Genomic DNA, 13,755 nt, shown 5'->3' on the forward strand with positions numbered 1-13,755 from the left:
GATGCGGCCAATTTATGTAATCTTTCTAACGGCCGCCAGGGGCTCTCAAGTAAAAAAGGTAAGATTAAGACCGATGGAATACATATATGCGTCGAGGAAGACTGCAACTTCTTGTCTTGTGCATAAATGAAATTAGCGTGAACATACCCTCATCATGGAAAATGCAAAAAGAAAGGCATATGACGCAGCTTTCAAGCTAAAAAGCAATCGAGCTGATCGATAAAGAAGGAAACAGAGCTGCTGCACGTAAACTTGGCATAAACGAATCCATGGTGAGACGCTGGAAAACGGCAGCGGGAAGAACTGGAGCAATGTAAAAAGACCAGCTATTGTGTTGCTAGCGTGTTGTTACCATGGTTGCTACCGTTTTACTGGTGCGTCACAGGCACCGTTTGTGAAGAAAGTTATATTATTATTGTTAAGTTATATTATTAAAACTTTGAAAACTCTCTCTGTGCACCGTCTTTCTTTGTAAATATGTTTAAATGTTTTAATGTGGGCACCTGCGGCTTATATACAGGTGCGGCTTGTGTATGTACAAAATCGGTTTTCCTCTAAAAATGTAGTGGGTGAGGCTTATAATCAGGTGCGCTCTATAGTCCGGAAATTACGGTAAATATTAGTCTCAATCTCGTGTATTGTCTCCTCTTGTGAATTGAGTGTCTCGTGACACCCCTACTGAATACACCGTTATATCGAAGCAGAAGGCTGGACTAGTGGAGAGTAGCGTGAGAGGCTGTGATGTAGCCACAGGAGAAACTTTATGGGGCTGACTGCTCTGTAATCCCACTCTCACAATCAAGGCTGCCCTGCTGAGTGAGTCCAGTTAAACTGCCCGTAACTGCTACCTGTGACAACCTTGTTTGCAGTATAACATGCAGCTGTGGGGACGGGGGGTTTCCTCTGAAGGCGGTGCATCAAAGGTATATGCTTGGGTGGTTGGGAATACACTTAGGTAAATAGGCAGAGCATTCAAATCGGCCCACCCCACAATTTGAAATGCTGTGGAGAAACTGATAAAGGCGCTGAGAAAAAGTTACAAAAGGCGTATCTTTTTGGCAGAGAGTGACAGTGAACATGTACTTATATGACGGATTGAATTTCCTCAGACACCATGTGTAAATATCATTTGCAATTATTGATGACGAACAAAGAGAAAATGTGACCTTATTCTTATTATTGTTACCTTATTCACCTTGAATCACAGAGTAGCATGACATAATATTTTAAAGAACATCAGCAAATCAGTGACAAAAAACTGACTCTCTCTCTCCCCGACCTTTGTATTTAAACTATCTCTACGATCTTGAATATCAAGAAAAAGCCACACAATTTTGCACCATTTACCGTACATAACCCTTTAAGTCTGAAAATAGGAACTGATTTGACTTTTGTCCTCCATAACCTTGATCATTTTGACATTAATAAGTCTTACAAATGTAAAATGGTTAATTAGCACAATGATCACTGAGTCAGGGGTAAATAAGTACTATGGCTTTGTACGGATAAAACAAACACAAAAAAAGAAGCACAACTTGTAGTAATTACCCTAAAATAACAACAAATACCCATAGCAAACACATTAAGACCGCTCTGGTATTTCCTGTAATGAAGAGAAAATACACTAGACAAGCATTGGCTATTTGTCTTGAGTGTAATGTGGGTCATAAAATTGTTACCTTTAACGCTAAATGCGGAAGCAGGTGCTAGCTCCTTTCTGTGTTTTGACTGATTTCTGTGAAGAACGGTTTCTGTGTAGTGCTTAACTCTTTGATCCACAGCATCACGGACCAGGGTTGTAACTTCCTACAAAACAATGACATATTGTTAAATTTACCTAAATCTTATAGGATGACTGAAAAAAATGCATGTTGTCATTGGACTTGTAGACAGTGCACAACACGTAGGTGAGAAGATTGCAACAATAAAACAGACACAAGACACAAAGTCATTTCAGATTCCACACTACTGTTTCCTTTTCAAAGGTCCCAAGCAGTACAGCAGCTATATATTCAACTAACAGACTTAATCACGCACACACCCCTCTCATTGTGTCTGTACCTTGATATAGCTTGTAGTAAACCAGCTGGCGTCGTCTTGGCCGCCCAGGGGCAGGACGTGGAGATCCACCAGCACAGCAAAGTTCCCACACTGTAACACAATGAGGAAGGACAGCCACAGGTTGCTGAGGGGGTATTGAGCTCACAGACAACAAAGGGAATCAGAGTGTGGGTGATTGACAGCGAAACAAACCCCAAATGACCCCCTATGTACTCAAACATCACCCCGGGCCTTTCACAGCAGTCCTCCCTAGTCTCTTTCTAAGCGTCTCTCAACCAACCTCAACAAAACCAAAAAAATGACAGCAATGTGTGTCTCCTTGTGTGTCCCCGCTCTCAGCATAAAATGCTGAGTTCCTCTTTTACAGGCTTTGTAATTCAGTCACTATATCGAATACCTCCAATTTGAAAAAAATCCAAAAAATGCGCCCTGTAAATAATAAGTTAATCTAATGACAGGGGATTAAACGCCACGGAGGACTCTCTATGTTCCCGAGTGTCGTAGAGAGCTAAGAACAGGGATGCTGAGTGGATTCCTGAAGCCCTACATCATTGTGTCAATGGCAATAAGCCACAAGGGACAGGGAAGCCAGAAATGACGCGGCTGGTTAACTGGCTGCTACATCTTTCTCAAGCTGGTCTGATTATGGTTTACACATGAGTGCAAAATCTACCTACTGCAGAGAAAAAAAAATGGCTGTGGGTCTCATGTGAACCTCCCTTTTCTCTGGACAAGCCAGTCATGGACCGAGACCACCCTTAACATAAAACAGAGAATAACAAGGACTGCCCGAAAACTGTGACGCATCAAAATGGAACAAAATGAATAAAATAGAGAAAAAAAAAATATTTACAGACCAAAACAGATTTCAAGCACATTGTGTAGAATGGGAAACGGATGTGCATCACCAGAAGACATTATTCATTGAAGAAAATGGGACACTCAAAGCTATGTTTCTCGCCAGAACCATTTACTGAGCTGAAGTAACAGACCGAATGGCTAAACTCAGCAAGCCGGTCCTGAGGGACTTTCCTAAGGCCTTGTACTCAGTATGATGGGAGTGCAGCAATTAATTCATTAAGGTTCAATATCAGCACGAATCATACATACTTGTATTACTTATTCTGTACTGTGAAAGGATCGATCAAGTGATTATACTCCAAGAACGAACAATAATCTGTAGGTATGAGAAAAACTGACCCATTTACTTTTTTATGCATCTGGGGTACACCGGTGTTTTTTTTAACTACAGTATGTAGCGACGACTCGGCATAGGTCCCAGGTGCTCAATTAAGCATTTAATCATGACTTTACTCACCACTGACAGGGGTTGGTCATCTTTTCTGTTATAGTTAATGACTTCTTGTCGTCCCACGGGTTTTTACCATGTAACTGGGCTTCAAATGTGCAATGAGTTTGGTCGTATTAACCTTCCCCGGTTCCGGTGCCACCACGGGAAACTTGTGCATGACAAGTATTGTACTCAGCTGAAAAGCCTTTTTGGATTTTAACGAAAAATACACACAGCCGACATCACTCCGACTCTATGCTTAACACATTAACACTTATGTGATCACATGGGCTCTATCAAGCCGCTGCTGGATAGACGTGCTAGGATTAAGTCTTGAATCAACTGAAGCGGTCCATGTTGTCATGGAAGCTAAAAATAAATGACTGTACGGGAAACCCTGCATGTCTCTAGAATATCACCACATTTCAAATCAAACACAATGCCAATTCTGAAAATACTATGCAAAACAGTCTCAAACCCCCACAGAGTGAAAACAATATTGTGAGCTGACATTTCATAACCCTCAACGAGAAATTGCAAAACACCAAATAGACCCCAGAGCAGAGCAACCTATGACCCGGCAGGTTGGTTGTAACATTTAAAATGTGTCAGCCTTTCTCTGCATATCAGTATTCTCTCTATCCCCTGCCTTTTGTTTGTCGCTCAGCCCTCCATGGTTGACTGGTGGCCTCAGCTGACTGCCTCCAACAACTACTCGTGCGTGGGAAAGCCTAGCAACACAGGGTCAGACCTTGTCCATCAAAATGGACAGAAAGAAAAGTTGGCTCCCACAGTGGTTTCTTGAGCTGTTTGACAAGAGCTCGGATGGTTTGGGTATCTAACCCTTTAGATATTTCAGACATTCACAGACAGGCAAGAGGACGGTGTTTTTTAAACCCTGTTAAAATACAGCACCAAAAGCTGTAATTCTGTGTCTGTTGACTCAAAGAAACTAGTTGCCGCACATATATCCTGTCAGGGATCACAAGATCTGCCTATGGGATGCATGGCTTCAATTTAAACAAGCTAATAGAACCCTAAAGAAGAACGCAAGGTTAATCTGATCAATTTCTTGAAGGAAGCAGAAGGTTTTCTTGAAAAAGTCTTTGGAGAGACACAGCTGAGTTATTTCTAAGCTTCTGATTGTGTCTTTTATTTGGGCAAAGAGCCAGACCTTTAGCAAGCATTAGACTAACTTCCTTTTATCACATTAGAAGAGTAGACAAGATTTAATGAAAATAAGGCATTCACGATAAGCATCGGTCTACCCTTCACACAGAAACAGCATGTGACATGCTCTCAGAGACATTGGGATGTCTGGAATGCAAACTAATGAAATCACACTAATGAGAAAACTATTAATTTACCCAGAAACGGATGGGGGGCACAAAAATCCCCTATTCTGTGGCAATGTTAAGGGCCAGGTTGATGTTTTTTAATAGGACATAGGTTAGAGTGTGACAGGATGAACAGGGACATAAGTGACAGAATCTAATTTTACAAAAAGGATCCATGGACATTTCCGTCATGTGGTCTAAGTTTGTTATCTTCTTACGCAAAGAGTGAATCTCTGAGTTGAACTGCCATAACCTATGACCTCCACTTGTGACCCCCTTTTTTGGGAGCTCTCCACAAGCAGCTTGAGACTTACGTAGGCTTACTTGTGTAAAAAATAGAAAGGTAGAGGCTTGAACTTTAATAGAAGCCATACCGTATTTCCAGACTATAAGTCGCCCTGGAGTATAACTCGCATCAGTAGAGTCATGAAGAAGGAAAAAAAAAAACATACAGTCGTACTTTGCAATAACACGGTACATTTATCACTCACTTGCTATAACACGGTTTTCCAGAAATTTATTAGTTTACAGCTTTTTCATGGTAGACTTTGTCTATTATTAGTTACTGTAAAACTGAGGTTCCTAAACAATTAATAATAGGAGTGTAAAGGTGACTATAAGCGTATTATTCCATGTCTACAGGGCTCTTATATGTTTAAAAACCCTATCTAGAAAGTCATAGAAAACAGGTTTTCTATGCTCTGACTATGGATAGACTCAATTTGTTAACTAAATAAAATTATAATTTATTTTTAATTTTTTAATCATTTATTAAATAATTTATTCATTAACTTCCTCATTATTAACAACGAATCCTGTATTGCAGAAATTAATAAAACGCGGTCAAGTCTGGAATTAATTAACTGCTATAAACGAGGGACAAATGAAAATTGCATCGGACTATAAGTCTCATTTATTTCACAAAATGTAACTAATTCAAGTTATTCAATTAAACAATAGCACCCAGAAAAACGGGCTGAATAAGTGACCAGGTATGTTTACGTATGACAAGTCAGTTATTCAGCTGCACAATAGCATCAAGAACATACCTGGGAGGCTGAATTAAACTCGACTAAATTAAAAATAACAAGCCGGTGAGTCCAACAAGCACATTACCGACAAGCGAGTTCACCGAGCTCCCATTCTTATTCCACACTAAAGCCACTGAATTAGCCAAGGTTGATAACATAATTAGCAGTAACATTTAAAAACATCTTAGTTATATACATATTTTCATATACAAGTTGCAAGACCAATGAAAAAATGTGACTTAGTATAGTAAAATACGGTGGGTCACTCATAACTTTCAAAAAACACTAAGCCAAGGCCCAAAGTGCTTCATTCACCTGACATATTCATTTATCATATCTGTGAGCTGCTATTCATGCATTCGAGAATTTAAAGGCAAAACTAAGACTTCTTGGAAAGCGAGCTTTGATAAAAGGGCCAAGTTTGAAAGGAAGTTACTCTTCGCGTGCATACTAAAGTGACACGGCACCTTTTTGTTCTCCGTCTCCCACAGGCTTTTTAATCTTTGAACAGGGGCTAAAGCCTGAATGAAAAGTGGTAAGGAACCCTACATAAATACCAGAAACTTTGTTTTGCTATCTTTTGTGTGCTGAAACAACGTGAATGAATAGGAGTGCGTCTTCCTGCGGGCAAAGCTGAACTTCTCTATCCTAATTCTCCCTGCTGCCAATCTTGTAACTATGGCCTATAGAAAAACAAAAGAAAACAGAAATATCTTAAACATGAGCTCACCACTGTCCTCCTCAGGCAAAATGAGAATCAAAACAACTCCATAATATTTTTAGGCTGTAAATAAACAATTCCTGACTCAAACCCACTGATGTTTCCCTTCTGCTCTGGAGGGCTCTGGTCTATGTCACTTTCAGTTCCAAAAACACTCTACCTTCCCTTATCTCCTTTCCAGACCTGGCTGTCCATTCTTGCTGCTCCAAGTTGGGCACAAGGCCCAAACACTATGAGCAGCTTCACCCACCTCCCAACCTCGCTGCCCTTTGCTTTTGCTATCGCGCCGTATAAGAGCCAGACCTTCTCAGACTGCACTTAGCTCAGAGGCCAACACTAACCAGCCGCATGTGTTTACTATAGATGAGAAGGGGCAGCAGATGTGGTCTCACTCGGTAAAACTTCCATTTCTCCCTTTTTCGGACTTTCTTACCCTCTTGGAAATCTGCAAACAACCCGGGGGAGTGCACTAGGTGGGTGTGACAACTTTGCTTTCGGGCTTTATTTGACTCACTCTAAACTCTCTCTCTCTCTCTGTGTGAGTCACCTGGGTTTCCCCTTGAAAAAAATAAACAAAGGTCTCCACTCCAATTTTTCAAACCGCCAGATATTGAGTGCTGTGGCTCAAGAGGATATCATCGCCATGATTTGTGTGCAAAGCTCCCGTCGTGTAGGTGAATGTGAGCACACCTGAATCCTCTTTTTCTGATAATAAAAAGAGACACAACCCAGGAGTGGAATTTGAGCAGCAAGAACGGACAAGAATATCTTGGGGAAAAGTACAGCAAACAAAACTCAGACAGACACTGCCTCCAGAAATAGAAGGATACAAATTTATGTCTGGTTTCTTTATGAAAAGTCGTTTACGTATATAAATATACAATATAAAGCTGTATATATCAATGTCACCTCTTTGAGAAGGATTCCCTTTGTTGGAAAATGCCAAAATGTTTCTATCAAACTGTCCTGATTGAATACAGAGACATGATGTGTGGTCCCATATGGGCTCATCTGCAGAGTGACAACAACACTAAACAGTGCATAAACCTCTGACATGAAAATGTTCTGTGGTACCTCAAACCTTTTATTCTTATAAAAACTAGTGGGTTTCTGCCTCAGATTACTACATTAGATGTCAGTGGTGCATTTTACTAATAAAAGGCAGATTGCAGGGTTCTAGAGTGGTAATGTCCTGGCAGCCAGCACTTCAGTGGATCAGTGTTTTTGCCTGCAGGCCCTATTCGGGAGGTCCATGAAGTGGTGGCTGACTACATAGTCGAGGCCTACGGGCCAATTTAAGAAGGTGCACCCCCTTCATTTCCCCAGACGAGGGAGGGAGCTGCTTTGAAAAAGAAAGGGTCATAAAACCTGCTGGTAAGCAGCCTAGTAAACATGGCACTGTGAATCAGAGAAGGCATAAATACTTTCACAAGCCTTGCGAACTGCAAAAAAACACGCATGTATTCCTAAAAATAAAGCCTCCTTGCAGAATGGCGTTCAAGAAGCTAATCCATTCTTTAAAACACTGGTGACAGTGGTGCAAGATTTGTGAAAGAGGAGCCAACTGAAGTGCCTTGAATGCCATTGTTCAGCCCAATCCCTTCTTACATGCTTGTTTGTGGTGAGCTGGTTGAAAGTGGTTGAGGCTCCAAGCATTTTCTCAGGCAGAATAACACAACTGTATCATTATGTGCCCAGTGGGAAGGAATCCTCCGTGAACCTCTAGCGTTATACTCTCCCACAACCGACCGAACGGAGGGGTTGCCTGTATGCAGGCATGCATATGAAACAAATAAAAGGGACCGAATGCAATATCTGGTCAAAAAGGCACACATGGAACGGTAGAGGATGTGGAGATCAGTGCTAAATGTTTGAAGCCCTTGTTCAAAACTCTCAATAAATGAAACATCAACAAACGAGAGCTCAGAAGCTTTGCCTGTACTTAACAAAAACATCTGAGTTGCATTATTGCTGACAGACAATCAGACCAAGGATGAACAAGTCAGCCTTTTTAATAGATGGAGTTTCCTGTCTTGTTCGGTTTGTAGTGCCCATCAACAAAGGTTCTGAGGAGGTGATCTGTTTTGGAAATTTGCACAAAATTTGACCAGAAGCTGGAAATAAATTGCACTGACACATGAGATGACTATACAGCGATAAGACGTTTAAAATATGTGGGAATACTTCCCTCTAGTGGCATAAGCTTGTTACTAAGATAAATAAAATACATGTAAGAGCGCCCTATAGATATTTACAAAACATACTCCTTTGAATACTTCATTATGATTATGTTTATGACTGTTATAATGTACACAATTAACAGATTACAACATTAAAAATATGACACTAAAACCCAATATTGTACCACTACTTCCCTCTAGTGGGAAAACTTGAAATAAGAAAAATAGAATGATTTCGTTCAGAAAAAATAATAAATATATATCTAACATAAATTTAGTGCAATCAATCAATCGTCACAGCATTATAGTAATGATAGTATGTATAAAAATCTGCCATGACAAAGAAAATGGTGCTCAGTTCTGTGTTCCTGTCTTTCAATTAAAAAAATAACCAGAATCCTGAAACAGTATCTACACTCTACAGCAATACTAGATACGTGTATTGTGGTTGTTTTACCTTACCTTAATGACAAATTTGAGAGGAGCCATTGCAGTCAACAGGGCGAAAGACTTTCTCCTGTGCTAATGTACACACGGTTTACGACTTTGAGCAGTAATCAACATCCAGTAATCAAGAGATATGGTTTAAACTAAATAAAACCACATTTTTATACCTTTAGAATGAATTATCTTAACATTTGTACTACTAATATTAAATGAATAAAAATTTAAGGACTGACTTCAAACCGCCAGTACTTTTGAATTTGTTTCAGGCTGAGGAATATTACGTCACATTCAATGGCTGTCGGTTTTTAACCCTTTTTCGTTAAAAATACATGAAATTCTGAATTAACTAAAAAATAACATGTGCTGGTATATATAAATGGAATATGTATGGCGTTTTACACGCAAAACGATCGACACTTATTTAAAGAATTTGTTTTTCAAAAAATGCAACTACGCGACCGTCTGATGTGTAGGACCAACAGGACCCAACGCTGTGGCCACTGCTATGGAAACAAGGAGCCCATAGTGAAGCCTGTATTAATACTGAAACAATAAATCTTTGCACGGATGCAGTTTAATCCGGATGTTTTTTTATATTTATGTTGCGTTAAAATTATATTAATTTTAGAGAGTCCATTGATTTTTTTCACGCTTTAGTAAAAGTTTCATTCGATAGATTTTTTATCCATTTATCAGGCATAGTAGTAGCGTCTAATAATGTTTACGGTTTGACTTAATCGATGATGTTAAAAGTAGTAGCCGAACCAGCTTGTCCAACATATGCAAATATGCCGAAAGTAGTTTTCAGTCATACGTTTCAGGAAAAGTGATGTCTCGACTGGTCAAGAAATCACCATCGCTTTGCACAGATCAGCCTTTGGAAACGAGCGACATCTTGGTCAAAGTTAATCTTCTCGGTCAGCTTTTCAGATCTTGTTTTGGTCCTTCCGGAAGATTGAAACACGTCCACAACAACATTGGGGGGCAAGTTGTGACCACGTCAACGTCATCGCTTCTTCTGCCATACATTTCTTCGTCACAGCCGTTCCTAAATCTAATTTTATCCTCCATTCACAATCACATCGGTCGTTTCAGTGACGGCGGCTTGTTTGCAGCCATTGTTTGTTTGACACTTATTGAACGAGCCAAACAGTTTGGCCTCAAGGGTCAAGTGACCACCGTTGTGAACAAACACCTGTTGGGTCTGTGCACCAGTTACCTTCAACAAGAGGACTGTGGTTGCAAAGTGAACCTGGATTTTGGCAGCAGCCATAACTTGATCACGTTGGCTCGCAGTGTGCTCTGCAGCAAACCAGCATGTATGCTAACAGGGCAAGAGGCACTTCACATTAGCAAGTTAGCAGTGCAATCCTTTTTATTAACAGTGCCTTCTAACAGCAATGGCATAGTAACACTGGGCATGACACTTCAAGTGACTATTGATGGTCTTCCTGTGAAAGACTCTGCAGTGTTCCCAGGCGTTTTAGTAGAAATGCCGGATGACTATAAGGGTTTGGAAATGAGGAATCCCACCTCTAATCCCCTTCGTATGGTATTGTTCAGTGCATCTCTTGCTGGAGATCTTTCTGAACTAGGAGACGGAACGATTGAAGTGCACAGTATTGCAGACATGGACTCCGACATCTTGAATCAGCTCCTTGAGATTGGCAAACAGGTGGTGAAAGATGGTGTACATTTATTTGTGTGCCAGAGGGTCATTCACCCAGTCTTGCAGCAATATCTGAGAAGTCATGGTGTCATCGTCATAGAGAGAGTGGGGATTAAGTTCATGCAGCCTCTTACTCAACTCTCAGGTAAAGGACTACCTGAGTCGTCATTAAGTCATGTTGTGTAGAAGACTTTTAACTCTTCTGTCCTTAAAAGGGTCCCAGCCTGTGGCAACATTGCTCACAACCATCCCTACCAAAGCCTACGGGAAGGTGGGGAATATGATTTCTAGACAATTTGGATCCAAGACGATGCTGCAGTTATATCCTGCAGGGGAGTCAGTGATCTGCACCGCAGTCCTGTGTCACAGGAACGAGACAATGTTAAATGAACTGAAGGTATGATCGAGTTAAAAGTATGAAATATGGACAGTTTACTGAATGGAATTGATTTATTCTGTGTGGCTTTGACAGGTGGCGTGCCAGAAGACGGAACATGTGTTGCGTCTCACCCTGAAGGAACCGTTTGCTGTACTTGGCGGTGGGTGCACCGAGACCCACTTAGCTGCTTACATCAGACACCAGGTAAAATCCATCATTATTTGCTCACATATTTATAGGTTATCACATGGTTTGTCTGGTATCAGGCCAGGTATCATTCCCCCCCAAGTGTCGGTCTCGGGCTGATACTGACACATCACATACTATTTAATCATGAGCTTATTATCACATACTATTTAATCAAAAGACCATTTTGTTTCCAGAAAATTCAGTTTATTACATGTATCATATCTAAACAGTGTAAACACAATAATTGCAAAAATATTTAAACAATAATATTTTATCAACAGTCTTATCTTATCAATGTCTGACAATTAAAGTTCCATTCATCAAGTTTGGGTTTTTTGGTGACTGGAGAAGCACTAGGAATATTTATAGTGTGTGTTCACGTGCGCTGTTCTCTGATTGGTTGTTTCACGGGCACGATACCAGAGCGGACAGCTACGGGGACTGATACTGGACATGGTTAAACTCTATATTTTATCAGTATCACTGCCCTGGGCTTTGACACAGTATCATTTCGGCCTTTTCCCGTATCATTCATGGGCGGTTTCTAGGGTACAGGGACAATTAATACTGTAGTATGTGATAATTATAGGTTATCACATGGTTTGTCTGGTATCAGGCCAGGTATCATGCCCCCAAGTGTCAGTATCATACTTACACTTGGGGGCATTATACTGGGCCCGATACCAGACAAACCATGTGATGATCTTATTATCACATACTATTTAATCATGAGCTTATTATCACGTACTATTTAATCAAAAGACCATTTTGTTTACAGAAAATGTTCAGTTTATTATATGTATTATATCTAAACAGTGTAAACACAATAATTGCAAAAATATTTCAACAATAATATTTTGTCAACAATTAATACTGTAGTATGTGATAATGTATGGTATCGACTTTTTGATTCCTCATCTTAATTGTGCTCCAATTTAATCCTAGTGTGACACCACTGGAAGCGCGTCCAAGATAGGCTGCTCGCAGACAGAATACATGCTTGGAGTGGAGGCGTTCTGCAGCTCTCTCGAGTCGGTAGCTAAATCGCTACAACACGACGGTGAGACTTCTCTCGTTGATCTGACTAGCGCTCACCATTGGACTCGGCCAGTGGACACGTTGCAAGAGGACACGGAGGCTTGCATGAAAAACTGTGGTTGTGGACTAATGGAGAGTAGCCCAAATCACAAGTGGAGTCACTTGAACACTAAATACCCAGTGTTCTCCCCGGTGTCACTGTCCAGAGGCGATAATGTGAAGCCATGCGTGCTCGACTCTTTCACAGCAAAGATCAACGCTTTACAAGTTGCTGTAGAAACTGCAAACGTTGCTCTTGATGTGCGATATATCATACAAGATATGAACTAATAGCGGTTTGTTACAAGCAAATCATGAAGTCCTGTTGAAACTAATAATTATTATTTTTGATGATTTATCAGTTGTCTTTGGCTATAACACAAAGAATGTCTGCCAAAGGATGTTTACATTTTTTACACCAAAAGACGATTTAACAACTACCAAAATAGTTGATTAATTGAATCATTGATTAATAATTGTCGCAGCTTTAGTGCTAAATATAAGTGGAACCTGGCTGGTCTGACCCGTGTACAGATGCAGCCATCGAATTAGGTTGGGTTTCGGACCGCGATTTGTCGGGTTGCATGCTGTTCTGTATTTTGTAACAGACATTTCAAGACTTTTCTATATAAAGAATGTATGCTTTATTAGGTATCCTTTGAGTAAACTTGAGTATCATTTCAGTATCTCAGTATAGTATAGTACAGGGGTGGGCAAACTACGGCCTGGGGGCCACATCCGGCCCGCCAAATATTTGAATACGGCCCGCCCGTTCTTTCCAAAGTATTTCATTTAAAGTCAACATACAAGCTGGCATCATGGCTTGAGCCGACATTTTCATGGTTTGGCGGTTTTATCAATTTCGTTATTTCATGCGGTCTGTTGTTTACAAAGTGCTCCTGAAAAAAGGGACACAAGCACATAATAATAATAATAATAATAATATAAAATAATAACAAATAATATAAAATAATACTAAATTATTCTTCTTCTTATAAATTTACATAATAGTAATAATAATACAAATAATAATAATATAAAATAATAACAAATAATATAATATAAAAAATAATAAATTTATTATTATAAATTTATAACGCACTTTACATCAAATAAATGATCTCAAAGTGCACATATAGCAGATTGCATGACACTTTTACAGATACAATAATTTTGTTATTTGATGCGGTCTGTTGTTTACAAAGTGCTCCTGAAAAAAGGGACACAGGCACATAATAATAATAATAATAATAATATAAAATAATAACAAATAATATAAAATAATACTAAATTATTCTTCTTCTTATAAATTTACATAATAGTAATAATAATACAAATAATAATAATATAAAATAATAAATAATATCAAATAA

General features: G+C 39.6%; 2 protein-coding genes across 2 annotated transcripts in view; one reads left to right on the forward strand and one right to left on the reverse strand.

Moving 5' to 3' along the window:
- The window catches only part of slx4ip (SLX4 interacting protein), a 34,560-nt gene extending 25,304 nt beyond the window's left edge, over positions 1-9,256 (reverse strand). Inside the window, exons 1-3 of the mRNA XM_058058917.2 lie at positions 9,084-9,256; positions 2,062-2,151; positions 1,680-1,806 (exon numbers count right to left, since the gene is read on the reverse strand). Coding sequence (XP_057914900.2) covers positions 1,680-1,806; positions 2,062-2,151; positions 9,084-9,110 — 244 coding nt within the window. The 5' untranslated portion in view covers positions 9,111-9,256. The remainder of the gene's footprint in view (positions 1-1,679; positions 1,807-2,061; positions 2,152-9,083) is intronic.
- Positions 9,257-9,793: 537 nt separating this feature from the next.
- Positions 9,794-13,278, forward strand: mkks (MKKS centrosomal shuttling protein). The gene is made up of 4 exons (XM_058058916.2): positions 9,794-10,882; positions 10,953-11,134; positions 11,210-11,320; positions 12,251-13,278. The coding sequence occupies exons 1-4, from the start codon at positions 9,898-9,900 to the stop codon at positions 12,671-12,673; spliced, it is 1,701 nt and encodes a 566-aa protein (XP_057914899.2). The 5' UTR covers positions 9,794-9,897; the 3' UTR covers positions 12,674-13,278.
- The last annotated feature ends 477 nt before the right edge of the window (positions 13,279-13,755 follow it).

The sequence above is a fragment of the Doryrhamphus excisus genome, linkage group LG20 (genome assembly GCF_037039965.1).
Source record: "Doryrhamphus excisus strain RoL-2023G ecotype Guam linkage group LG20, RoL_Dexc_Guam_v1.1, whole genome shotgun sequence".
NCBI lineage: Eukaryota > Metazoa > Chordata > Actinopteri > Syngnathiformes > Syngnathidae > Doryrhamphus > Doryrhamphus excisus.